The sequence below is a fragment of the Molothrus ater genome, chromosome Z (genome assembly GCF_012460135.2).
Source record: "Molothrus ater isolate BHLD 08-10-18 breed brown headed cowbird chromosome Z, BPBGC_Mater_1.1, whole genome shotgun sequence".
Taxonomy (NCBI): Eukaryota; Metazoa; Chordata; class Aves; order Passeriformes; family Icteridae; genus Molothrus; species Molothrus ater.
In genome coordinates, this window is record NC_050511.2 from 63678569 (window position 1) to 63705864 (window position 27296).

General features: G+C 41.5%; 1 protein-coding gene across 1 annotated transcript in view; it reads right to left on the reverse strand.

Annotated features, from left to right (window-relative positions):
• Positions 1-27296, reverse strand: part of SMC5 (structural maintenance of chromosomes 5) — a 49884-nt gene that overhangs the window by 15494 nt on the left and 7094 nt on the right. Inside the window, exons 7-15 of the mRNA XM_036403654.1 lie at positions 22765-22926; positions 18379-18450; positions 17312-17567; positions 7257-7411; positions 4609-4722; positions 3523-3617; positions 3189-3321; positions 2144-2317; positions 1845-2014 (exon numbers count right to left, since the gene is read on the reverse strand). Coding sequence (XP_036259547.1) covers positions 1845-2014; positions 2144-2317; positions 3189-3321; positions 3523-3617; positions 4609-4722; positions 7257-7411; positions 17312-17567; positions 18379-18450; positions 22765-22926 — 1331 coding nt within the window. The remainder of the gene's footprint in view (positions 1-1844; positions 2015-2143; positions 2318-3188; positions 3322-3522; positions 3618-4608; positions 4723-7256; positions 7412-17311; positions 17568-18378; positions 18451-22764; positions 22927-27296) is intronic.

Genomic DNA, 27296 nt, shown 5'->3' on the forward strand with positions numbered 1-27296 from the left:
CTCTGAGACAAAGACCACAGAATGAGCTATTGGAAACTAGGGAGTCACAGCCAGTTCAGCATGCAGGCACACATGGGCGAGGGAGGCAGTCTCTACAGGCCAACAGAAGCAGGGCTACAGCCTCAGGGGTTTGCATTTTCAGGTACAAGCAGTTCAGGAGACTGAGGTCTAGGGGTACTGACTGCGCAGATTCAGAGTGTCTGGAACCAGCTGCCAATGGGATCCACACTGCCCACAGACATGCACAGATAATGCACCAGGGTAATCTCATGCTGCTCAGACACAGTACAAACATGAGGCAATCACCAGTGCTGCATCTGTCCAGTTGCTCTGTATGACCACTGTGCAGTGTGTAACTATGTACACATAAGCTGTTCAGATGTGCTCTGTGTGTGTCTAGTGGGAAGTCAGGCTTAGCCCCACTACTGGATTCATGCAGGAGCATCAACCTGCATCAGCTTCATCTTCCTCTCAGTCTGCTGGATCCAGACTAATTTCTCTCATTTTTGGAGTGCTGTGTCCCACACCATTCATGTATTTGAATTTCAAGACCACAGTCTGGATTAATTGAAGACTAAATAGGTAAAAAAAATGTGGTTCTATGGCGACTCTTGGTTTGTTTTCTCTTGCCCAGAAGTCAGTACCAAGGATTATGTTCTGGATCCTATCCTGTTTAGACTCCTCCCAGTGACATGGAAGAGCAAAGAGAGGGCCCTGCTGTTAGGTTTTTAGACTGAACTACTGGGAGGGAGCAATAGGCCTGCTGTTCACAGAGGTCTACTGAAGCTGGGGAAGTGGTTGACAGAAGATTTGTGAGATTCAGCAAAGACAAATGCAGAGTCCTGTCCTGCGAAGACAGTGGCTCTGGCAGTAATACAGGCTCATGACAGACTGACTGCACCAAAGCTCTACAAAGAAGAACCTGAAGCACTGCTGGACAATGAGCTGTGCATAAGCAAGCAGTGCACCCTGGCAGCAAACTAGGCTGTACAAGTAGGAGCACAGGCAAGTTAAGTGATTTTTCCACTCTGTTTAGCACTGCACACAGTTTGGACCACTGTGCCAAACCTCAACAACTTGGTACAAACTCAGAGAGCAATGAAGATGGTCAGGGGCTACAGCACACACTCTACAGCACAGGATGAGGGCGCTCTATTTGTTCACCATAGACAAGAGACTAATAACATCAGCCCTGTATCTTTCCACAACAGAAACCACTGACAGGATGGAACAAAGTTGTCTTATGAGGTACACAGTAGAAGAATTGATAGACAGTGTTCCTAGGTTAAAACAAGAAAGCTCCAGACTGGATGTTTATGTTGTCTACACTGCCTACTGAGAGTGTGTGCTTAAATGAAATACCAGGTGAAAAATGCCTTGACTTCACGCCTTATGACAAACGGCAACAGAAAAACCAATTGCAGAGGCCCACAAAAACAAAACATATGTAATGAATGATACTATGGACAACTGGGGCCTTACTCAATCCCTGACATGCTTACTTAGTACCATTTATGCACATTACGGCATTACCTAGATATGTGCTACAAAGTTAGAATATTAACCTAATTTATGACTAAATACATGCAGTGATATTTAACTGGAATCCTATGATATTATTACAGAAAATCATCTGGAACATTGCTACATGTTGTCTCACATACTGTCATAATTTCTAAACACCTTCCTTGTCTTGATTATCACCCGTATCTAATGCTCAAATACTGGTTACTTTTTAAGGGCAAAAGCATGCTGTATTAAGAGAAAACAAAAATATCTCTGCTTTTAAAATGATAACATAGATATTGTAGATTTTTTCATAGATAACATAACTTGTTTCCTACCTATCATACTTCACACCGATTTTTGATTCCAACTGCCTCCTCCGGTTTCCTCTCTCTAAAAGCACCTTCTTCTCCTGCCTGAGTTTATTGTCCCTGAGATCCAGAAGTTTCTGTCTCTCGAACAGTGCAGTCAAACGTGCATCCAATGACTTTAACGTATTACTGATGTCCTGAAACAAAAGAACATGCAACACTAGCATCCTTACTGCATGCCATACTAACATATGCAGGCTCTGCTTAATCCATGATAAAACGGCTAAAAGTTCACAACATACACAGCTACAAAAATACATTGGTACCTGTCGCTGCTTTTCCAACTGTCCTCTTTCCTCTGTATCCACTGAACTAGTGAGATACTGTGCCTCCTTCAAGCATATGTTACTAGAGATGGTTTGTTTTGTGTAAGAAGATATTTTAATAACATATCTTTCTTCTGCTGTATAAATTTGCTTCAGATTGGTTTCCCGTTTGATCTAAGAAATACAGAAAAATATTAATCTGACAAAAGCATTATTGAAGACAATACTTTTTAGGACAAGGAACAAGTGATTGATAAACACAGTAAAAAAACTTCAGCTTCTGCAGGTCCTACTTATTAACAACCTTTGCAAAAAGATGCTAAATTTAATGCAGCATTACACTTGTAATTCAGACTGGTAAGCAAAGAACTGTTGAGATACTGTTGGAGTATATTACCATAACTAATTAAACAAGTCTGATTGTCAAGATATTACAGACACCAATGAAAAATTGCTAGCATTGGTACTGCATAGTGAACAAGGATTGTATTTGCGTCAGATACATAACATGTTGCACAAGTATCCTGTGTAACAAAGAAACAAAGTACTAAAGAATTAATAGGTGAAACCATAAGGTGAGCTGTAATGTATTAGTCAAGCAAATATGTCTGTAGGAAAAAAGAAGGTATAAAAATACCAAAGCTGCTTGTTTTAAAAGCTTCATATCAAAAAGGATACTATAAATAACCAAAGATTTACCATAACTCAAGATACATAAAGATAAAAAATGTCCACTACACCAGAAACAGCAAAAAGCCTCCACAGGATAAGTTACATTAGACTAAAAATGTTGCTCAGTTTATATATGCAGCATCAGCTATATTCTGTCAATTAGGCTTAGTAAATAATTAGGTTGATTGAATTTGTTAAAATGTCTTGCAATATGTTAGCCCATAAGGAAGTGTTCCCACTTCTACAAGGCAAACAAAAACGATAAATAAAATTGCTAAAGCAATTTTTTGCATTCTCCGTGTTTACTTGCCAAGCAACTTCCAAAATAAAACTCCACACCACAGGTGCATTTATGCTTCTTCAGATACTTTACCCTTTCAATCATGTCTCTGGTCTTCTGTGTTCCCACAGGAACATCATGAACACGGTACTGGCTACAAAGGTAACTCATCACTGGAGAAGGCGCATCAAATAACTCTCGTAAATATGAATAAAATCCGTATCGGCTGAAGAAGAGATAAAAAAGTAAGCATCACAAATCAAATTCAGCAGGTAAGCAAGCTGAAGTTACTGAAGGGTCAGAAAGAAGTCCCACTAACCCAGAACTAAACTGCTGATAATTTGATTTGCATAAAAAATTCTAATATATAGCAACAAAACAAACTCACTGCATTTAAAACTATTTCCGAATACAATCAGATACATACTGTAATTCTTCAATAGGTCTTGATGGTAAAATTTCAGCACATGATTCATCAGGTGCACATACAGCATCCACTCTTAGTTTCTGACGATCACGCACCTATATTAAGATTATATTGGATTATTTGGTAAAGACCAGAAAAATAAACCATGTGCAAATAAAATATTAATTACGGATTCAGAGTCAGAATTATTTTCAACTGATGACCTCTGGAAGAACTTACAAATTCACTCTGGCTCAGAAATAACCAAGTTCTCTAAAAGCAAACTCTATTAACGTCCCTGAAAACACTATATGCTAGAGAAAATCAAAGCAATCAAAGAAACTCAGAACCAAGTGCTAAAGAGTCACTCAATCTAAAGAGCTACTCGTATAAGTGAAGATCAGTTGAGCTAGTTAAAGCAGCCTTGAACTGAGTTCCACAACCACACAAGCAAGGTAAGTCCCCAGAACTTCAGGTATCACCACTACTGTTCAGGTATAAAAAAGTGGTTAGTTTCCATGAAGAGTGGATGGGTCTTCAAAAACTGCAGGACAGGCCGTCACTAAATACATGGTTGTGTTGACTGTAGTTGGGAAACATTGTGACAGTTTAATACCGTATTTTCTGCTTTTTTCCTCTTGCATCATCTGCCTGACTTTCAAAAGGAACAATCTTCTCACTGATTCTGGAGACAGTCGAACTATGAAAAAACAAGCTTAATTTGCTGCTTAGACCACTGCATGTCACAAAAGATGCTTCCTGCCTCTTTATTCAAAGGGCAGTGGAAAATTTTGGTACTAAATGGGTAGATTTCTGCTCTACCCATTTTCTTATACACAGCATTTTATACTTAAGTAATTATTGCCTTAAGGAAGGTTGAAAGGAGGAAGATAATCTAAAAAAAACACATCTTCTAATATGCCTACATGTATCCAGTTAGTCTAAGGTTTAAGGAAACCTTATTTCTGAAGAAAATCTTTGAACACATTATCTACTTGTTATGACATAGGTATCTATCACTATCAAACAGATTTAGTCACTAGACTCCCAAGTTCAGGGTTCCTACTTCAGTACTTAATAAAACTTTTAAAATTGGTGCCAACTTGCCTCCACCAGAAATGTCTCCATATCTTCTTGACACTCAAAAACGAAAGCCCTCAAGTCCTGGGACGAAATGTGATTTTCAACGTATTTTGCATGTCTACTGTCTTTCATATTGATCTAATAAAGAAAGGTAATGAGCAAGTGATTTAATACAATTCAACTTAACATCCTCAAAAAACACTTCAAATAATCAAGATGATATCCACACATATATTTAATGAAAACAAGAACTATGTCTTTAAAAAATGTATTTGTTTGCCTTTTTTGCAACCAATTCTCTTGGGAGGAAACCTATGGTAAGTCACAGATCACTGTGCTTAATTTTTAGCCATCCATATCCTTTTTCAGTACTCCTGGAGTTATCATCATCTCTCACCATACCACCTCTCCCGCTCCATCCTGACCTTACAACTGAAACCACCCCCATCTTATGTCTAATGGCTCTGCTCCAGCACTAGTAAGGGTTTTTCCATTAGTAACAGAAAACACCACACTCCTTAAGCTGAAGTGCATTTGAATTCCTAAGAAAAAAGCCCCACGTACTTAAAATGGATGAAGCTTTCCAAATCTAAATGAAATGTTAATGTTTGTGGTTTTCAGTTGACTTTGACTAGTAATTAAACATTATGTCACTATACATGAAACACAAAGGCAAAATTACAGAGAACTACACAATTTAATAATCTCAAAATGGAGAAAGGCTGGGTACAGTTAACAGCAATTTGAAAGCTGGAATTTTTAAATACACCAGACTAATTTACGTGATACCAAAGTGTACTGGTTTTGGCTGAGGTCGGGTTAATTTTCTCCACAGTGGCCAGTATGGGGGCTGTGTTTTGGGCCTGTGCTCAACAGAGGGTTCATTATACAGAGATGGTTGTTATTTCTGAGCACAGGTTACATAAAGCCAAGGCCTTTTCTACTCTTTATGCTGCCACAGTGGTAGGGTAGGGATGATGGAGACTGGCAAGAAACAGAGCCAGAACAGGTGACTCAAACTGACCAAAGGGATATTCCAGATCATCATCCTCAGTATATAATGTGAGAGGAAGGAGGTACACTTGGAGTGATGGCTTCCCAAATGTCATAGTTTAGGAATGGTATTCTTCAATTTAGAAGGCCTATTAAAACCATGGCACTGCTTGGTCCCCATGTCCCCTCCCTGCCTCCTGCTCCAGCAGGATGGAGTTGAAAACTGGAGGCAAAAAAGGTAAAAATCATGGGTTGACATAAGAATAATTTACTGGAAAGAGCAGTAAGATAAGAAAGCAACCAGTAACTGCAGCAATTTTAATAATAAAAGGTGTAAGACTAACAATTTACACCCCCAACAAATGCTGACTGCCCACTGTAACTTCTCCCAACCTGAAAGGCAAAATTACAGCAAGAGTCCCTTTCCCCCACCCACCCTGCAAAGAGGTGCGGTTATATGGAACAAATTAGGGTCTGGCCACACCCTCTCAGCCACACATCCTCTCAAACATTAACAAAATTTAACCCTGTCCTTGGCCAAAACCAAGATACCAAGTCACTGTCACACATGATGGAGCCCAGCTCTCCTGGAGATGGCTGAACACCTGCCCGTCCATGGAAATGGTGACTTAATTCCTTGTTTTGCTTTCCTCATGTGCATGGCTTTTGCTTTCCCTATTAAATTTTCTATACCATGAGCTGTCTAAGCTTTTACTCTTCTGATTCTCTACTGAATTCTGAACAGGAGCGGTGAGTGAGCAGCTGCCTGGGGCTTGACTGATGGCCAGGGTTACACCTCAACAGAGAGAAAAACAAATCCACACATCAATTGATGTCACAGAGGTTAATGAGGCCGTATGTAAAAGTAAAGATATCCTTATTGAAACATTTATAAAACGATGTGGTCTTTCAGGGAGAATTCAAAGTTCTGATAATAACAAGAAATACTAGGGATTCTATTCTAACCAAAAGTAATTTTGAACAGTCCTAGTACATGTACCAAGTGTAAGAAGTTGTATATAAATATTCTGATATACTAATGTAAATTGTAGCAATATATTAAGTAAGTTTGCAATTCTGAAAAGAAGTGCAACTGGAGATCTTCATCCTCTTCACATTACATGGAGCATACCTTGCAAGCATATATTGCACTAAAAAAAGTAATATTCTCTCTGAAAATTTAGCCCTGCTATTTCTAGATCATACATAAGTTATCAAACCAAACCAAAACACAAAACAAAACCAGCAACTGATTTCTGTGTCTCTAGACAGCTGGGTAGAGCAAACAAAAAAACCACTCAGAGATCACAGAGGGAAGTAACCACAGCTGAGCAGGTTGTGATCTAAAGGGAGATACTCAATTGGCAACTAACAGTGCTTTTTAAAGCAGCAACTAAGAACTACTTAATTAATAAGATTGGATAATAACTGCACCACTGCTTCCTCTGTGCTTGCATCTCAGAGGAAGCCTGCAACAGGCATCTTCTTGTGGAGGAAAGGAGCCATCCCACCTTACTCAATTACAACATTGCCTATGGAATTCTAATTATGAATATCCTGCATGTACTTGGCAGAACATTCCAAGATGTGTCTCAAAAGTCTCCCAGTCATTCTTGAAGCCTTGCAAGACATATATAATCTAACCGTTAACAGAGTGATATGCAAGTAAATCTTCTTACTTCAAGCATCATGGGTTCACAAGCTTTTTTTTTAAACTTGTCTTTGTTGTTTCTTAGCCACATAAGAGCAGAGTGCGTGTCTCGGAATCTCATTTTAAGGTTCTCTTCCTTCATATGCATTATATTATTAAGTTGTCCAAGGCGATCAATTATTCCTGTAATTTAAGGTAGTGTCTTAAACAGAGTCCACAGTAAGTACACATTATAACCAGCATTTTCTGGTATCTATTGACTACACTCCTCCAAAACTAAGGTTGTTAGTAAATGGTAAGAACTAAGTTTCTCTTTCCAGAATTGAGATGCTGCTACTTCTCAAGAAATCTATAAAACTATGAAAGCTTAAAATAGAATTAAGAACTTATCCAAAGAATAACAAAATATGGTAAGCACAGTAAAAATACAGGAATTTTGCCATGAAAGTATGTTTTTTCAAGACTTGTCCTAACTCTGTACTCAAAAACAAAAGCATCCCCAGAGGAAAGAGACAGTAGGACTAGTAATGTGAAATATCTGTTACTTCACACTAGCAAAAACCAAAATGTGTGACAAGAGACTGTGTATGAAAGCATCTACTATTCAGAAGAGACAGAGATCAGAACCTGAGAATTTTGTGCTATTCAAGATAAAATATAGTGTCTCCTTCCCCAGGTCACCTGGACTCCCTACCTCAGTTTCTTCTTGGATTCTACGATTCTTGGATTGCCAGACAGGTATGTGCAAATGAGCAACATTCACTGAGGAATATGTATACAACACTGTTGTGTTGTGCTGGTTTGTTCGTTCCATTCGCCCTCTATGTTAAAATGGTTCTGCCCTGGCTCTCCCTCCCCTCCCAGTTACTGCCTGTCACCCCAGTTGCCATGTCAACCCTTGTATCTCTTTATACTCTGCCTTGGTTTCCCTAGCGACTGGATGTATCCTTTGCCCCAGTGCCCTCCAGTCACTCCTCGCTACCACCTTTCTTTCCAGAAACTTCAGCTGAGAGCTTGGAGTGATTGGTTCAGGGGCCAGGGCCCCTCCTTTAAGTTGTTTCCATTGGTATTTTCTGTATGTCAGTCTTATGTGCCCCGCTCCCCTCTAGATTCCCATTTGCTCCTGTACTGGTTCCACCCCTACCACCCACACCCTTTATAAATTCATGTAATCCCAGCCCTCATCCTCTTTGGTTGCTGGCCTCCCTAGGACCCTCAAAAAACCTGGATTTGCCCTGACCAGAGAGTGCCCTCTTCTTTTCCTGTTGTCCGCAGCCACTTTTCGGCCTCGTCCTGAACCTGGCAACGTCCCCTGCTATAACGCAGGGCGATTGCCTGAAGTGCTGACCCGAAGCACAGCTATCGGGTTAAGTGCCCCCCTGTGCTGCTAGCTGTGCTGGCGAGCTAGCTGGGACGCATCTCTCTGGCCAGACAGCTGCAGATCCTGGCACCCAACATGGGGCCCTGAAGGCTTTCTAATCCAGGTCTTCATTGACCTGAGCACTTCACCAGACCCCATGGACAAGGCTGCAAAGCTTCTCTGGCCGCAGATCTAACCCTGGGTTGATCAGACCCCGTTGTAGTGGATGGCGCTCTCAGGGGATTGGGAACGGCAGCTCTTGGCACCCCAGGAGTCGTTCCCCCAACAGGACCGTGGCTCCGGATCTTCTTTTCGCCCCTACATGATTTAATATAAGTATTCCTTTTTTCTCTTCCCCTGTCTTTTTAATGGATTTTTCCCTCAGTGCCGTAAGTGGCTCGAGGTGACTGCTTTCCTTTTTCGCTGCGCAGCCCCCTCTTTTGACAGGGGCCGGTGTGGGGCTCTTCTTGTTTTATTTAAGGTTTGTCAGAGCAGTGGGTGGTTTGAGTTGCCTCTTTTACATCAACAGCCATGGGTGCTTGGCAATTGGCAGCTCAAAAGATGGCTTCTGCCCAAGTTGTGGGTATCCTTGGAGGGGGGGGGTGGATTTTGTTATCCCTAAGGTGGTTGTTCTCCCAGTTTCCGGAGGTTTCTCTGGATCAAATTTGCAACCCTGATTTTTGGGGAATTGTTTCCTCCAAATTACAAAATTCCATAAAATCAGGGGATTCCTCCTTGGCGAAGATCTCGTATTGGCCCCTTCAAAATTAGAGCTTTACTAAAATCCGGACCGAAATTGGGGAAACAATCCTCAGTTTCCAGTTTGTTCCGCGGTTCCACCTCTACTCCTGTTCCTAGCCCTTGTCCCTCCCCTGCTTGCCCAAAAGTCGGGATTCTGAGAGGAGCAGCTCGCCCATCACGGTGCAGGGTGTCCACCCTTCCCCTGGCTCCCCTCAGAGTCCCAAATCCCCCCGCCCTAGGAGACCTGGCCAGACTCTTAGGGGATCCTCTCTTTCCCCCTCTCTCCCAGTTCGTGAGACCCCAGTTAAGAGACCCTCTGTTCAGTTTCGCCTCCCTCCACAAGATGGCTCCCATGGAGCCCAAGATTGAGGGAGCCGCATAGTTTCTCCTGCACTTTTCCCATCTTCTCCCCACAATCCTTTTCACCCCCGGAAAAACCCCTTCCTTTCCGCTGACTCCTCCCTGTTTCCCCCCGCTCCTCCTCCCTCGGTGACTCTTCCCAGTTCTCCTCCCTCTTTCCAAACCACACCTCCTGACGCCTCCCCATGGGCAGGACCCTTGTCAACTGATGTCCCCGCCAAGTCCTCCAGCCACTCCCCTCTCCTCTCACCTCCAGTTCCTATGCTCCCACTTCTGGTTCCCATGCTCTGGTGTCCAGGGGCGGGTAGGGACCTGAGATCCAGAGCCAGTTTCTATCCCTACCACGGCTCCAGTCACCTACTACCCTGAGAGGGAGGGGAGAACACAAGCCCAATGGACCCCTTTTCCCCACCATCAAATAAAGGAGTTATGCAAAGCCCAGAAGGATTTCTCCCAGGAGAGTGAATACTTCTGGGGGATCCTGAGGGCGACACTGGCTCAGTCGGAGGTTACCCCCTCTGACCTGCAATCCCTTTTTTCATGCCTGCTTAACCCCATTGAGTTTGTACTATGGGAAGCAGCATGGAAAAAGGAAGTGGTGGAGATCCTCCCATCCCTGTGGAATAACCCCCGTACTGAGCATAATTTAGATGGTTGGGTTATTTCCACTGAGCACCTGTGTGAGATGGGGAATTGGGCCGATGGGCACTCTCAGGCCAGGGCCATCCCTGCTGAAGTGCTGAGGGAGAGTAGTACAGCAGCTGAGAGAGCCTTTTTAAAATTGCCATCAGCGGTGTCTCAGGTTTTCTATTCTAAAGTTACCCAGCGCGCAGACGAACCTTTTATCACCTTTGTTGAACGGCTGCACAAAGCTATTGAGTTGCAGGTACAAGGCGAGGGAAACAGGATGGAACTCCTCAAGGAAATGGCCTTGACAAATGCCAACTCTGCCTGCAGGGATGCCATCCTTACCCTGCCCCTGCAACAAATGCTCGAGGTCTGCGCGCGCAGGGTCTCCTTAATGTCAGGAGACCCTGACCACAGGGCTCAACCACCACCTCAAAGAGTTGCCACTGTAGACACCATGGATGTCTCGTCTGCAGACTCTGGTGCTCCTCCAAACAACCATCCACCACGGCCTGATACCCCTGGACCATCCCAGAGGACAACTTCCCCTTGTCATCTGTGCGGGAAGTTAGGGCACTGGATGCCCAACTGCCTCTTAAGGAGGCAATTCCATGAATTTAAAAAAGAGCAAGGGCTTCAGGGGAAACCCCTGCAAAAAAACTAAGGTGTGAGTGCAGTCCCCCCCTGCGCAAAGACATAAATAAGGCGGGTTTGTTACCATCTTGCGGGGAGGGGAAAGAGGGAGAGCCACCTGCTGCCACAACCAGATGGGACTTTCAAATACCAGACTTGTCTTTTTACTTTGTCTCCAACCTGTGCCAGTTTTAACCAGTCTTTCTAAAAATGAACCTTACAGGCTGCAGCTGATGAAGTCACTCCACCTCCAGGACTCTGATTTCCATCAGTGACCGTGTGCCCGGAGTGCCCAGGTAACTGGGGACAGATCAGCTGTAAGTATGTGGTTATCGGAGACACAAAGTTTACACCATTTGAGTTGAACATTGTCCCGGGTCTCTTGACATCCAACCCGGGGCAATTTTCAATGGGGCTGTACTGTGTCCGTCCTCCCCTCTTCCTGCCCAAAGGACAGATCATTGCTCAGGCTATTCCTGTGCCTGAGCTGACCTGGGTCCCAGGACTACCTGCTTCATCACTGCAAGACAGTCACCCTTCGGTAGCCTGGGCTCAGGTCCCGGGGCAGGAGAAACCCTGAATAACATGTCAGCTTTCGAAGGGGGGAGACCACAAGCCTCTTAAGAGTCCTTTTGGACACAGGGGCAGATGTGACGATCATTCCTTCCCGGGAATGGCCGTCGCGTTGGGAATTGCAAGATGTGGCTGGACACATTCATGGTGTTGGGGGTTTACAATTGGCGAAACAGTCTAAGAGCACCGTACAAATAAAGGGGCCGGATGGGCAATTGGCATCTATACACCCATTCATTTTAGATTACACGGAACCCCTGTGGGGGAGGGACGTCCTTGCCCAATGGGGAGCCCGAATTGACCTTCCAGTGGCTCCTCAGGTTTTTCAGGCTGCAGTCACTGAGGGGCGCCCTACCTGGAAACTGAATTGGAAATCTGATGAACCAGTACAGGTAGTGCAGTGGCCGCTCAATAAACAAAAATTGAAGGCGCTCAATGAGCTCGTCAAGGAGCAGTTACTTATGGGCAACCTGGTGGAGACCATGTCTGAGTGGAACACCCCAGCGTTTGTCATCAAAAAACCAAACAAAGATAAGTGGCAGCTCCTTCACAACCTCCGCAAAATTAATAACATCATTGAAGATATGGGCCCCCTCCAACAAGGGATGCCGTCCCCGGCGATGCTCCCCCGAAACTGGAATTTGGCCGTGATAGATATCAAAGATTGTTTTTTCCAAATTCCCCTTCACCCGGATGACGCCTCACGTTTCGCCTTCACGATTCCCTCCATCAACCGTGAAGCCCCAAGCAAGCGCTACCATTGGTGTGTTCTTCCACAGGGAATGAAGAACAGCCCTGTTATCTGCCAATGGTATGTTGCTTCCTTGCTGTCCCCGATACATACAGCTGCCGAGGATGCCATCATTTATCATTACATGGATGACATCCTCGTTTGTGCTCCGACTGAAGACATACTGGCCCACGTGCTTGACTTCACAATCAATGCATTGGTTGCTGCAGGGTTTGAGCTCCAGCAGGACAAGATTCAAAGGATGTCACCCTGGAAGTACCTGGGCCTGGAAATAACGAGGACCACTGTTCCCCAAAAATTGGCGATCAAAACCAACATCAAGACCTTGGCAGATGTCCATCAGCTGTGTGGGTCTTTGAATTGGGTAAGGCCTTGGCTAGGAATTCCAACTGATGACCTAGCCCCCCTTTTCAATTTATTGAAAGGGGGAAAGGAGCTTAGTTCTCCTAGGTCACTTACCCCAGAGGCTCAGGCAGCACTGGAGAAAATCCAACAGTCCATTTCGGCCAGGCAGGCCCACAGATACCAACCAGGCGTGCCGTTCAAATCTGTCATATTAGGAAAGTTGCCACACCTCCATGGGGTGATTTTCCTATGGGATGAAAACATCAAGGGGAAGGACTGGGGCTCAGGGGACCCTCTTTGTTATAGAGTGGGTTTTCCTCAGCCATCATAGGTCCAAAAGGATGACACAGCCATCAGAGCTGGTGGCAGAACTGATCAGAAAAGTGAGATCGCGGATCAGGGAGTTGGCTGGTTGTGACTTTGACTGTATTCACATTCCCATCAAATTGGAATCTGGCCAGTTCAAAAAGAAAACTTTTGAAGAACTGCTTGAGATTAATGAAATGCTTCAATTTGCTCCGGATAGCTACACCAGCCAAATTGCTGTCGATCGGCTGGCCCACAAATTATTTACCAAGACGTTCAATTCTCCCCATCATTAAAGGGGAAAGGGGATTCAGAGCAGAACTCCCTTGAAAGCGTTGACTGTTTTTACTGACGCGTCTGGAGCATCCCACAAGTCAGTGATGACTTGGAAGGATCCTCAAACTCAGTGGTGGGAGGCTGATGTCGCTAAGGTGGAGGGTTCTCCACAGGTAGCTGAACTCAACGCAGTTGTCAGGGCTTTTGAGAGGTTGTCTGAACCCTTCAATTTGCTTACAGATTTGGTATATGTTGCAGGTGTAGTGTCCAGAGCCGAAAATGCAGTTCTTCAAGAAGTGTCTAATATTCCTTTGTTTAACTTGCTCTCCAAATTGGTTGTATTAGTCTCCCGCTGAGAGCAACCCTTCTTTGTGATGCACATCAGGTCACACACCGACGTGCCGGGGTTCATTGCGGAGGGCAATCGAAGACCAGATGCCCTTGCCGCCCCTGTTCAGATGGCCCTGCTCCCTGACCTGTTCAGTCAAGCTAAAATCAGCCACCAGCAATTCCATCAGAATGCCCCTGGCCTTGTTCAGCAGTTCCAACTTACTCGAGAACAGGCCAAGGTGATTGTGGCTACATGTCCCCAATGCCAGTCCCATCAGCTCCCATCATTCAGCTCTGGAGCTAACCCCCGAGTCCTTTCTAGTTGCAAGGTGTGGCAAATGGACATAACACATGTCCCCTCTTTAGGCCGGCTGAGTTACATACATGTCTCAGTGGACACTTTCTCTGGTGCCATCTATGCCTCTGCCCACACAGGTGAGAGAGCAGTTGATACCGAAAAACATCTCGTGCAGGCCTTCACTGTCCTGGGCATCCCCAAGGTCATCAAAACTGACAATGGCCCAGTGTGTAAGTCCAGGGAACTGAGGAGCTTCCTGCAGCAATGGGGAATAGAACATAAGACTGGCATCCCCTATTCCCCGACAGGCCAAGCTGTGGTGGAGAGGACCCACCAGAGCCTGAAGAGGGTTCTTGAGCAACAACAAACAGCCATGAAGGTGGAGTCCCCCCATGTCCGTCTCGCCAAAGCTCTTTTTACCATCAACTTTTTAAACTGTTCCTTTGAGAATTTGAACCCTCCTATTGTGCGACACTTCGGGCAACACGAACAGCTGCAGTCGAAGACCAGGCCTCTGGTCCTAGTTAAGGACCCAGAGACCTGGAAAACGGAAGGGCCATTTGACCTGGTCACCTGGAGGAGGGGGTACGCTTGCGTGTCCACTCCCTTGGGTCTCAAGTGGGTACCATCCAAGTGGGTCCGGCCCTTCCTCCCAAAGAAGGCACTTAAGGTTGGAGCAGTGGCACAGGCTGAGAAGGCCTGCGGGCGAAGGAGGCGGAAACGCTTCTCCCTTGATTTCGACCTCCTTTAATCTTCCCTCAGGGCAGAACTCAAATTTTCCAGTCAGTCTTTTAATTATTCTCTTATCGTTTTAGTGACCCTCACCCGGATGGCCCATTTCCCCACCAACATCATCCTGCTGGCAACAGCACTCAGGTCCATCGTTCCACCCTTGGACCCCTGGATCGTCCCCCAGCCGAAAACTAACATCTGGCGGACTCTTGCCAAAGCCCTCGGCCAGGATCATATATGCCTAGACACCGGCTCAGCAGAGGACCCGATGTCGTCGTGCCTTGTGGGGATCCCTCTCCCTCCCAGTGACTTTCCCTCTCCTCTCGCCACCTCATGCACTTCCCTGGTCTCTAAAGAGATCTCCTCTCCGTTACACTTTGACCCCGGGGTGGGCCTGGAGGAATGGAATCAAAGGGCTGGTCCCTTTAAATTCGGAACCCCTTGAATTTGAGTTGCTTGGCTCTGCCAACGCCTCTTTTTGTTTTCAGTTTCTTCCGCCCTTCACCCCAGTTCCGTTCGGCAGTCTAAGAACAAATAAAGTGCCGAGAAATGCTGTGGAAGTGCCATCAAAATCCATGCACCGTTCGCCCCTGGAAGCAAGCCCCTGGCTCTACACCAAGGTGTGTTTTTAATTTGCGGAGACCGAGCTTGGGCAGGCATCCCCTCTCACCTTATCGGAGGTCCCTGCACAATCGGGAGGCTGTCACTGTTTACACCCAACGTGACCCAAATCAGAGATTGGAAATTGAAAAATGTCACACAAAATTCGGCCCGTTCCAAAAGAGATCTTAAAGATCTTGACCCAGAGTCATTGGCCAAAATGAATCATTGGCCAAAGCCAAAAATGGTTGCAGTTACATTGTTTTTGCCCTGGGTATCTGCAGCCAAGTCTCTGAATTGGCCTGCCTAGAGTGTTGGGTTGTTAAGCAAGACAATCTTACATCAGCCACTCTATTGGACCTCCTATCAGACAAGGAAATAACAAGGAAGGCGACTCTTCAAAACAGAGCGGCAATTGACTTTCTGCTCCTCCTACATATCATCGTTGTGAAGAATTCGAGGGCCTCTGCTGTTTGAATTTATCATCCAAGGCTGAAGACGTGAGGACAGCAAAATGCAAGATCTGGTTCACAATATCAAGAAAGAGATGTCAGACTGGCTGGGGGACATCTTTTCAGGATGGGGCCTTTCGGGTTGGGTGGGGTCAATTTTGAAAACTGTCCTTTGGATCCTCTTTGATTGTAGCTTTAGTTGAATGTTCTATCGTTTGGAATTTAATCAAGAAACTGCTAGGTAGGATCGTTCCTACCCCAGACATCAACCAGGTCATGGCTCCTGAAGAAGGACAGTCAGAGGAGGCAGAAACCCCTGAAGAAGATCAATGGGACCCTGCCCCTCTGAGCCGTCCCTGGTTGGGAGATCCTTACTTGGATGCCGAGTATTATAACCAAGTTCAATTCACGTCTGTTTAAGCAATCAATTATTTTTCTTTTTCTTTTTTTAAACGAAAAAGGGGGAGATGTTGTGTTGTGTTTGTTCGTTCCATTCGCCCTCTATGTTAAAATGGTTCTGCCCTGGCTCTCCCTCCCCTCCCAGTTACTGCCTGTCACCCCAGTTGCCATGTCAACCCTTGTATCTCTTTATACTCTGCCTTGGTTTCCCTAGCGACTGGATGTATCCTTTGCCCCAGTGCCCTCCAGTCACTCCTCGCTACCACCTTTCTTTCCAGAAACTTCAGCTGAGAGCTTGGAGTGATTGGTTCAGGGGCCAGGGCCCCTCCTTTAAGTTGTTTCCATTGGTATTTTCTGTATGTCAGTCTTATGTGCCCCGCTCCCCTCTAGATTCCCATTTGCTCCTGTACTGGTTCCACCCCTACCACCCACACCCTTTATAAATTCATGTAATCCCAGCCCTCGTCCTCTTTGGTTGCTGGCCTCCCTAGGACCCTCAAAAAACCTGGATTTGCCCTGACCAGAGAGTGCCCTCTTCTTTTCCTGTTGTCCGCAGCCACTTTTCGGCCTCGTCCTGAACCTGGCAACGTCCCCTGCTATAACGCAGGGCGATTGCCTGAAGTGCTGACCCGAAGCACAGCTATCGGGTTAAGTGCCCCCCTGTGCTGCTAGCTGTGCTGGCGAGCTAGCTGGGACGCATCTCTCTGGCCAGACAGCTGCACAACACCCTCACTAGCTGTCAAGCTTCAGTTTTTAAATTTAATTTCATTTATTAGTAAGGACTAATTGCAAATCCCAGACTAATGTAAAGAAACTCTGGAATTAAGGTTACCTAAAGTTCATCTAAGAAGGACAATTGCAGCATCAGCAGCTAATATACTACATATAATATATGAAGTAGCTAAAATACTGTCTCTTCAAAGCAAACTGCTTTCTCCATCAGGTTTGGCTTGCTTTTCACAACCTGCTAACTACAGACCTTCCTTTTTAACAAAAAAATCCCCCAAACCTCCAAACTGCCAAAGGACTCTCTTTCCAGATATCAGAAATGCTGATTCCTTGAAGGATAGTTTTAAGGTCAAATTTTAATTTTGCATCTTCTTGTTCAATTTTGAAAGTGGTTATTTTTAATACAGCTGTTAACAAGAGAGAGGACTGCTATACATGTAGGCCAACTACAAGTAGTAGTTGAAGTAAACACCTTGAATTATTTCATTACAGCAGGACAAGGAGATTCTGTACAAGCAGATGCATTAAAATAATAAAATAAATTGACAAAGAAAAACCTTAAGTAACTTACTTTTCTCTTCCCGCTCTTGGTTGTTTTTTTCTGCTCTTAGATCACTAACATCATTATCAATATTTGCCTTCTCTTCTTGTAATTTTTTCAGCTCAGTATTAACAGCATCGATTTGTGGCTGAAGATTCTCACAGATTGCCATTGTATCCAGGTCATTCTGCCACTCCTCTATTATTTGTTGAGTTTGTTGTATTTTCTTCTGCCTGTTTGTTTCTTCATCTTTTTTCATTCTGAATGCTTGATTAATTTCTTCAATCTAAAAATTTGGAGTATTTCAAACAAGAAATGAGTTTGGTATACAGAACCTACAACAAATACCTAGGATACCTGTGCAACTGCTATTAAATGCTGACATAACCATGCACCCAAACCCCAAGAGTCTGTTACAGTTCCAACAGCACTATGACACAGTTCCAATAGCACTATGGCAGTTGAAGAACATAAGCAAAAATACAATCAAGCCTATAAACCAATTTTTGAAGTTCCTTCATTTTCACAAAAGCAGAACCTTAAAGGTTAATAAACTGACTAACCATTGCTTAATACATCTGAAGTTTAGTCTATGATTAAGTAAAATCTATAGCCCAAACACAACATGGAAGTTTTGACTTTGCATCCTTATACATTTCATTTACTATACATTTCTTGACCAAGTGCATAGATGAGACTGTTTCACAGCCTTGCAAGGATGTTTCTTTTACAGGATGCAATATGTATATCCTTAGAAGCAGTAACCAACAGCCTCTACAGTGTGAGTAACCCCTCACACTATAGAGGCTGTAGCTTTTCAAGGAAAGCCTATCACAAATGGCATGTGTGCATATGTCTCTGTCAATCAATATATACACACACTGTCTATTTTAGTAGGCAACATAATTTATGCAGTATACACCTCTCTCTTAGTAATTCCTGTTTGACTGAGAGAGTTGTAAAGATACATTGTGTACTAGAGGGAGTGAAGAGTACAAGCACTTGCAGCATCTTCATTGAAATTTGCCACTCTGCTAACAGAAGAGCAGACAAAAAACCCAAAAACAAACACCAAGAAAAGTCAGCAAGGGTCTTACCTGTTTATCTTTCATCTCCAAAGCATCTTGTTTCTCTTTACATTTCTGGGAAATATATCTGATTTCAGCAGTCTGCATATAGCAAGATATTTAAATTTACAGTCATAAATTCAGTTATATTTGTAAAAAGCAGTGAGATTTTGAATAACATCTTGTATATGCACAACTAAGTATTTACTCCCCATTTTACTACTGACAAAGCCATCCTTTCCCATTTCTTATTTTTAACTGTATCTGTAGCATGTATAATTTCAGCAATTTGTCAAGACTTGCATAACAGCATTCATACTGTACTGTTCACAACCATTCCGCTATAGGTCTGCAAATTTTGGCATGACATAGAGGAAGCGCCTAATCTGAAATTGAAATACCTCCATCCTTGATTTCAATACAAATGTTACATTCAGATGCCTACAACTATAAAATGTTCTTGCCTCTTTCTCCAAACCAATTTTGCAAAGAAAGGTGATCCTAAAGAGCGAGCAAGGCTTAAGCTCCTAGGCACAGGATAGCCAAACCAGGTTTTGTCCAAGTCATCCTACCTCTGAACTGCATTGTGCTAGAGCTAGATCCTACACAACTGAGCTTGACAACTTGTTGGCTCATGTGTAGGCATCCATGTCTCTGTTCTTTCTCTATCCTCAGCTTCTATAAAGCAGAAGAACAATATAGGTTGGAAGGAATTTCTTGGCATTACCCAGTCCTATCCCTTCTCAGAGCATGGTTTTATTAGGTCAAGTTGCCCAGGCACTCACACAGCTGAGTTCTGAACACAGGGGAAATACACTATCTTTTCTCTGAAAACTGTGTTCCTCCTTCCCTAAACCCTCAAGGCTGAAGCACTGTGAAGAGAATACTGGAACACTGCAGAAGGATGGAAAGATTGTAAGTAAATTCCAGTGCATACATGGAAACCAACACAGCACTCCCAGCAGAAGGAACGTCTTCCTACAAAAAGTCATACTGAAAACACTAAGATGCATCAAAAAAAGGAGAAAATAAAACTATGCAGAATTTTTTCTCTACTCCAACCTCAAAAAAGCCCCCAAATTATAAGACTCATACAGACAGTTTGCGTAAAGCCAACACAGAAGAAATACATCTGGGTCTTGCAGTTGACTGCTATGAAGTAATGATTCTGTGATGCTCTTTTCAAAGAGTTCACAGAGGCAGCCTGAAGAGGAAGCTCTCTCCGGGAAACTGATGCACAATGTTCACAAAACGGTTCTGAAGGCTCTCAAAATTGGGGCACTACTAAGGAACCGGAATTCTGTTTTTCATTTACCACTGTATTTTCAGTTGTATGTTTCTAGATAAACCTATCTACAGAACAGACAAACAATTAGAATTGTCTTTATGATTTTCATTGTATAACCAAAAAAGACTGCTTTACACCATTAAATATTGCTAGAAAGCTGCATTACATAGTTAACTCTGTTCAAATGCCTTTAAAGAGCCTGAAGAAACTGTTCTGAAAATACACCATTTCAAACTTTTCCTATAAAATGGGTCCGTTTCTTTTTTCCACATTCTACATACCACTCAAACCACCAAGTCTTACTAAAAATTTTTATTCTAATCCAGAAATTGAAAGGGTTTTTACACAAAGAGACAGGAGAAAAAGTAATACAATGTCTGGATATATTAATATAATTCCCAGATTTACTCCACCTTTCTTTGCTGTTCAGCTCCTTCCAGACAAAATTACAAATCCATACTGGGCTTTTTGCCAACAAACTTCAAGAACAACAAAATGAAGGTGCGGTTATTTCTGCTCTCACATAAATATCCTCATGTTAAGATAAAGATCTCAAGAAGCAGTCAGAATTAAAGTTATTTGATAATGGATATAAGCCTCGAGCAAAGGATCTGAAGAGAATTATATTCCCTGGTCTGTGTATCCAGAATAGAGCAGACTTAAATATTAAACTGCTTTCCCTTAATGTCAAATTGAAATTAATCAACTCTTTCTGGCTTACAGAACATTCACCTGTGAAATTCTTGCCAAATGCCTGCATTTGTACAAAGACAGAATTTTAAGTTACAAAAAATTCAAGCAGTCTATGAAAAGGTGAGGCACTAATCACGACATAGTTTTGATGTAGTATGACAGTGCAAGACTTAAGTAGCTTATAATGGCTTTAAGCTGCTATCTCCTGACAGTGCAACCAGCACTGATTCTCCTTTCCAAAGACATTTCAACAGCCCAAGTCTCAAAGTATGTGTGAGGGAAAGCCATTTCAGCAGCTGAAAAAAAGGTACTGCCACGAAAGTTCAGAAAGCAGCAATACATCTCTCAGATCTTCTTAACTTGCCTGGTATCTTGCAAATAGCTAATGCCATAACAACATATATAATACATTCCCTTACATCTTTTTCCACAATTCTGGACTCTGAGCTCAAGACAAAATTATAATTATTCAATCTAGACTTGAACATATCATTTTAACATCAGAAAAAACAGGTTTGGAAGTGTCTTAGTATACTACTATATACAGAATATTATTAGTTATGAATAAAATACAAAATTTTAACTCATCACTGGAAAGTCATATTAGAGTATTTCAGTTAGTCTTCAATAAATTACTTATTTCCAATTTATCCTCTTTCCTTCTTCCTGTATTTTTGGCTACTGGAATACTGTAGAACAAATGTACCTAATCCGATTTCCAGACATAAATTATTTATTTATTATTAATTCATTAATTAATAATTAATTAGCACACAGTTAACCTTTTGAATATAGAGTACATGAAAGCTTTACTCAACAAGTTTAGATTGAAAAGAAAAATATGCTGATTCACGAGTATAAATTAATCATCTCGAACATTCTCTTAGGTTTTCCTCCACTCTTTTGTAGGAAGTGCCTACGCTGAGCAAGCTCCCTGCAAGTTAAAACTAAAATGATCACTGCCTGTCCTAGGTTTCTTATAGAAACAAAGTAGAACCTTTAACAAAAAAGATTACTTTTATGTGAATACAGCCCAATACTTCCAAGAACAGCGGTACCAATGGTTAAGTAGAACTGCTCCCAGTTCCAAAAAAACAGAGTAGCTTGATACATACAGGTAAAACCTAACACAGTACGACCAAGCAGTGAGAACAAAGTTTATCAATTCACAAGCATGAAGGCATTGTTGCATTATGAAAATCAACTTCAATTTTCCAGATGTTAACTTTTCTCTAAGAAAGTACATTTAAACAACAAAAACCTTCAAAACAAAAAGCCCAACCAGACCAAAAAGAGGCAACAGCAGTAAGACTGCAACATTTTGGAACACTGAGGTATTTTGCCTCACAGCACAATAAACTCTTGCAATACTGTAGGAGACAAAACCTAATTACTTTTACCAAAGAATTTTCTTATAATTATGAGGTACTTGAGTACTTCCTAATGTTAGTGTAGCATTTATCACAACAAAAACAATGTTGTGAACAAAAATCTGTAGGAGTTTTTTGCCTGATCTTTCTGCTCTGGTTTTGGGTTTGTTTTTTATTTAGGGTGAGGGTGTGTTTTGGCTTTTTTTTTTTTTTGATGAAGCACATAACTAGTTTATTAACTCACAGTGTATTAAATGCCACTGAAGTTTCAGACCCTCATTCTACAAACAGAATTCACTGAAGCAAACAAACATTCTCATATGATCATTTAACTTTGGTTATCCACTACAAATTTGTGCAGCTTATACACACAATGACTTCTGCAGTCTGAATAGCAAATACTAGTCAAAATCCTGCAGGAAATTACAGTACTCTTATTTTCCATATGGAAATAATATTTTTTTCATAAACCCAGGAAGAGCAGCTGCTACATAAACTGTAACATATAAATAGGTTAACCATTAAATTCCCTTATGCATAAAAATATTCACAACTAATGGACGATTACTGTCTAATTAAAAAATCAAGTCCTACTTATGCAATTATGTTCAATATTAGAGGAATGCTTTTAGGCCAGTAAAGTTGTAATTTACCTTAAAAAAACCATATTTCAAGAAGATAAGAGGAGTGAACATCCCACAAACCCAAACCACAGGACGGATGAAAACAGGCATCTAATTTAATGGAAGTACTTAACTTGGGGAAACTATAAACAAAATATCCTAGCAGATTTTAAAATTTCTCTTTAATGTACATTAAAGATTTGCTTTTACAAAACCAAGAGCAGACTGAAGAACTGCTACTAAAGGTTTACTAAGGAATATATTCCTTGAACAGACACAGAAAAGGCACTAAAAACCAAGGGCACAGGTGCTTCAGGAAAATTTCTGCTGAAACATCATTATGACACACTAGGAAAAATGAGGTTATTACTTTACATTTTACAAAGCTGAACACAGAGAACCTGAAATATTACCTATGTTAAACAAGAACTTCAATACCTACATTATCTCTGGTTTTCATATCCAGATTGTTTAAATTTTCTTCAGCTTCTTGGATTCTTCTTGTCCATGGGGCCTGCATTTCTCTCAGACACTTCAGTTCTTTCTTAACTTGGTTTCGGCACTGTTTCACTTCTTCATGCTGTTCACGAACATTTTCATATTCCTTGGAGGAGTTGAAAGTAAAACAATAAAAAACTGCTGCATTCTGTTGCAGTGTTTTATACTGTCCAAAGATTTTATTTAACTGTTCATGAGTTTTAGAAAAATATCTCTTTCAGAAACTAGCGTTAGAGCAACTATGTAATTAATACTGTTACTATTTCAAATGACAAACAGTTATAGGGATCATTCAGTCCCCAGCGAACAAGGACTCATTATTAAAACTTCTTAAATAATATGCAATTCAACTAGCAGAAGAAACAACCCATTTGTCTGCAATTACCTTGTCTCCAAGTTCATCTGGGATCATGGAAAAAACTCCCTAGCCCCTCTCTGTTCATAGTTTGAGACTACTTACACAGGAGTCTAAAAGCTAAGGAGCAAATAACCACAGACAATTTTGGGAGAAAGAAATGAGCTGGACAGATTGTCAGAGCAAGTAACAGACACAGCCACTGCTGAAGTAAACCAAGGGGAGAGAGTGGAACATACTTTTGGGAAAAAAAAACTCCACCACACACCACAAACACCAAATCCATTGCTATCCAGGAAATTTAACTAAAGATACATTCATGAGAGAAAAGAAATGGTAAGCAGTAGGGTGACCAAGAACCTCCACTTCAAGAAGATGGGAATTTTGTAGAGAAAGTAGTTTAAGCTAAAGGAGTCATTCTAAGTGATTTTTCTGTGTGTGTTATACTCTCTGGAGAGAAAAAAAAACTTAAAAAAGGAAGGAACAAAGAGAAGGGGAACCTCTCCCCAGCCCCTCCAAACTGAGAAACATAAGAGAACAATATATTCCATGACTATGAAAGCTTCATGAGGAAAAAAATAAGATGTTCAGAGGTCCAGAGAGAGTAGATTCAAGTATGCAGGGGGACAGAGGAAGGGAAGGCTGTTTGACTTTGCCCCTAATTCAGAACATATGCCTAGTTTATTCCAAGCCCTGGAGGTTAATATTACAACAGTAACAGTAATAGTAATAATTTTACATGAAGACCACCTGGAAGCTAATTTTAACAGGTGAATTGGCTTTATGTGTTAGCACTTTTTCATAGTTACTTAACTAACCTGATGAATCACAGATAAAGCAACCTAGGCTACAAAATCCAAGGTCTTTCTTGACAGTATCTTTTTCATAAAGTCAAAAAGTATTTGATGAAAGCCTCTGTAATCCTGTGAAGTACAGTCAGTAGCCACTGCTACAAAGTTACAGAGATAAAAGGATTATATTTTCACTTATCTGAAAGATTAAGCTTAAAATTTAGCTCTGCTCTAAATAAGGCATTTTATTTCAATATTAAAGCAAATGCACACATGTACAATTACACTTCAGAGTCCACAAATACAAAGTACAAGCAAGTTCCACAGAACTGTCATGACATAATCTTTACACAGCAAATCCTTTTAATACTTTAAGAAATTCTGACTCAACCAAAATACAGAGATCTTGTGTATCTGTACTCAAGTAACTTTGATGCTTGTAATTATGCACTCCACTAAAGACCTGCAGAACTCCAAAAGCACTTCAGCTTTCTCAAGAGATATTTGCATCTTGAACCAATATTTTTCTTAATTCTAAACGTGAGGGGAGGAAAAGAAGAATGGACATAACTTGACCAAAACACATTTTCAAAACTACATGACATGATTCCAGGAACTATGGAATTCTATGGAATTTAAAGTATATGTTCAAAAACTCATTAGACACAGATATATGTGAAAATGGTGTATAATTCTCCACGTATAGAAGCAGTTGTCAGTGTCTAGAAAAAAAATCTTCCTCAGGTAAAAAGCAGTAGAGTCTTCAGAATTAAAATGCACTTCAACAGTTATCAGAACATGAAAAAGCTCATCACTAAACTTCTCTTTTCCTCTATGATTAAAAAACAGTCTAATGTCATATTTGAGTTATCATAGTTCCAGGATGTCTGTTTCTCTATTTCACAACATCATGCAGCATTTATAGATCTGCCTTCCAGCTGACTTGTAAGTTCAGGTGTAGCTACTCTGCTTGGTTACAAAGGTAAATTCAACAGATAGGTGTGTTTAGTCTTCAAGTTGAAATCTGCATTTAGGGGAGGATGGAGCAAATGAAATATCTTCACATCAAATCACCACTTCGGATTTGAAGCAGCCACCTGATACTGACACTTTGTAGACATCGTATGATTATTCCTCTACATTTCTATCTACTGATGAGGATCTTACTCTTCTAGTATATTAACTACAATCGACTTCCAATCCTTAGAATCTGGTTTAAATCCAGAGAAGAATAGCAGCTAAATAGTTTAGTAAAGCTAACGAATCTTTGCTACAACAGAAGGAAGAATAAACTCCCATACTATTCTCAATTTCAGTAAACCCCATTTTAAAACACAAACCCACCAATTTATTCTAAGGACTAAACAGTGCTAGGTCAAAACAACAAAAAAAAACCCATGCTCTTGTAGAACAATGCAATTCTTCTCTTAGAAAGAGCTTGGTATTTTTGCAATGTAAGAGAACACTAAAAATTCTGTCACAGTTTAACAAATCACAAAACAGCAAGAGAATGCGAAATTTTATTATAGCCCGTAATTCAGATATCCTCTAACTAGTAAAACAATTACATCAATGCCCTTCAATTTCAAATGTAAATTAAGTACATTAAAAATCTCGTGTTAAAATTTATTAGAATTTCCCTACAGTTACTGCTCTCAGCATCTCTAAAGTGCACATTTACCTCCAGTTCTCTTCTCTTTTTTGTGAATCTAATATACACTACTGATTCTGTACTATCAATCAGAACTCCACCAAGGTGTCAAAGCACACTGTTGTCTCCATGGATTCGGTGGCCAAAAAGTTACAGTTAACTGAGTGCAACCACTAAAAGCCTTTAACATACTGAGCAATATAAGCTGTCTAGAAGACAGCAGTGGAAGTAAGGTGTTTAATAATCAAAGTCTGACTAAACTTGCTTAAGTATGACATAACTAACAGCAATGTTCTCTAGTTTGTAGAAGGTAACTTAATTGACAGCAGATAAAATCACTAGCTTAGTCTTCTTCTACCAGCATCCAGCAAGCCTTTAGAGCTCTGTATAAGCAAGTATCTTACAAGAGAGAACAATCAGCATCAGTCTACATTCATTAGGCAACATCAGGCTAACAAATGTAGTAAGAAAAAATCCTACCATTCAGCAAGTACTGACATCACAAGAAGGTATATCCTACTTCCTTAACACCTACTACCATCCATCTATTTAAACTGCTTCTCCTAAATCCCTCTGCTGTTAGCAAGGTGATTTGAAGGCAGTTGTGACAGTGGTCACAGGGGTCTTTGGATGAGGGAAGAGACGAGAATGTTGACTCCATGTTTCAGAAGGCTTGATTTATTATTTTATGATATATATATTACATTATAACTATAGTAAAAAGAATAGAAGGAAAAGTTTCATCTCAGAAGGCTAGCTAAGCTAAGAATAGAATAGAAAAGAATGAAAATAAAGGTCTGTGGCTCGGACAGAGAGAGAGCCAGCTCTGCCGTGAGTGGTCACTAATTCCAAAGATCCACACGAGACCAATCACGGATCCACCTGTTGCATTCCACAGCAGCAGATAACCATTGCTTACATTTTGTCTCTGAGGCCTCTCAGCTTCTCAGAAGGAAAAAAATCCTAAGAAAGGATTTTCATAAAAAGATGTCTGCGACAGGCAGTGATGGGATTCCCAGTTGCTCAAGATGCAAAGGCCATAATGCTCTTTGCATAGCCATGTGAGGCTTCGTTATATGCAAAATTGCAAAAGTAAGTTTTCTGCATTCTTCACGAGCAGTAAATCAAGTTTTCTGGAAGTTCTATATCTACATTTCATTATCTCTATACTTACATACGATATAATTAACCCTAAGCTTGCAAACAAGGCAAACAACATATTATTTCAGTAAACTGAAATCTCCATCAGTTTGAGCTGTTTAGAATCATTTAATCTGACTGATCATTCAACACTAAACTAAGGTAGTATTAAAGTGCTCCTCAGAAATGTTGACTTTGATTTGTGTAAATGACCTGCTCTTTACTCTAGGTTCTTTCAAATGTGTTTAAATATTTTTCTGCTCAAATGCTAATATTTTTGAGATTAGCAACTTAAATTCAGTGACATGTCTGTCAGGCACACTAAACTTCAACTAATAACTTAAGAGGAACATAACCACCAAAAAATTTTAACAAAAAAACGTAAAAAGTTACAGCTGAAGAAGCAGAGCTGTCTAGAGCTTAAACCAGTTGTCTCTGCACAGAATAAAAGGACTGCAGCTAGGTATGTAAGCAAACATCACAGTTAGACCAAGAACAGAATTTCAAGAACTGGCCTGCTTGCACTAAGCATTAAGCAA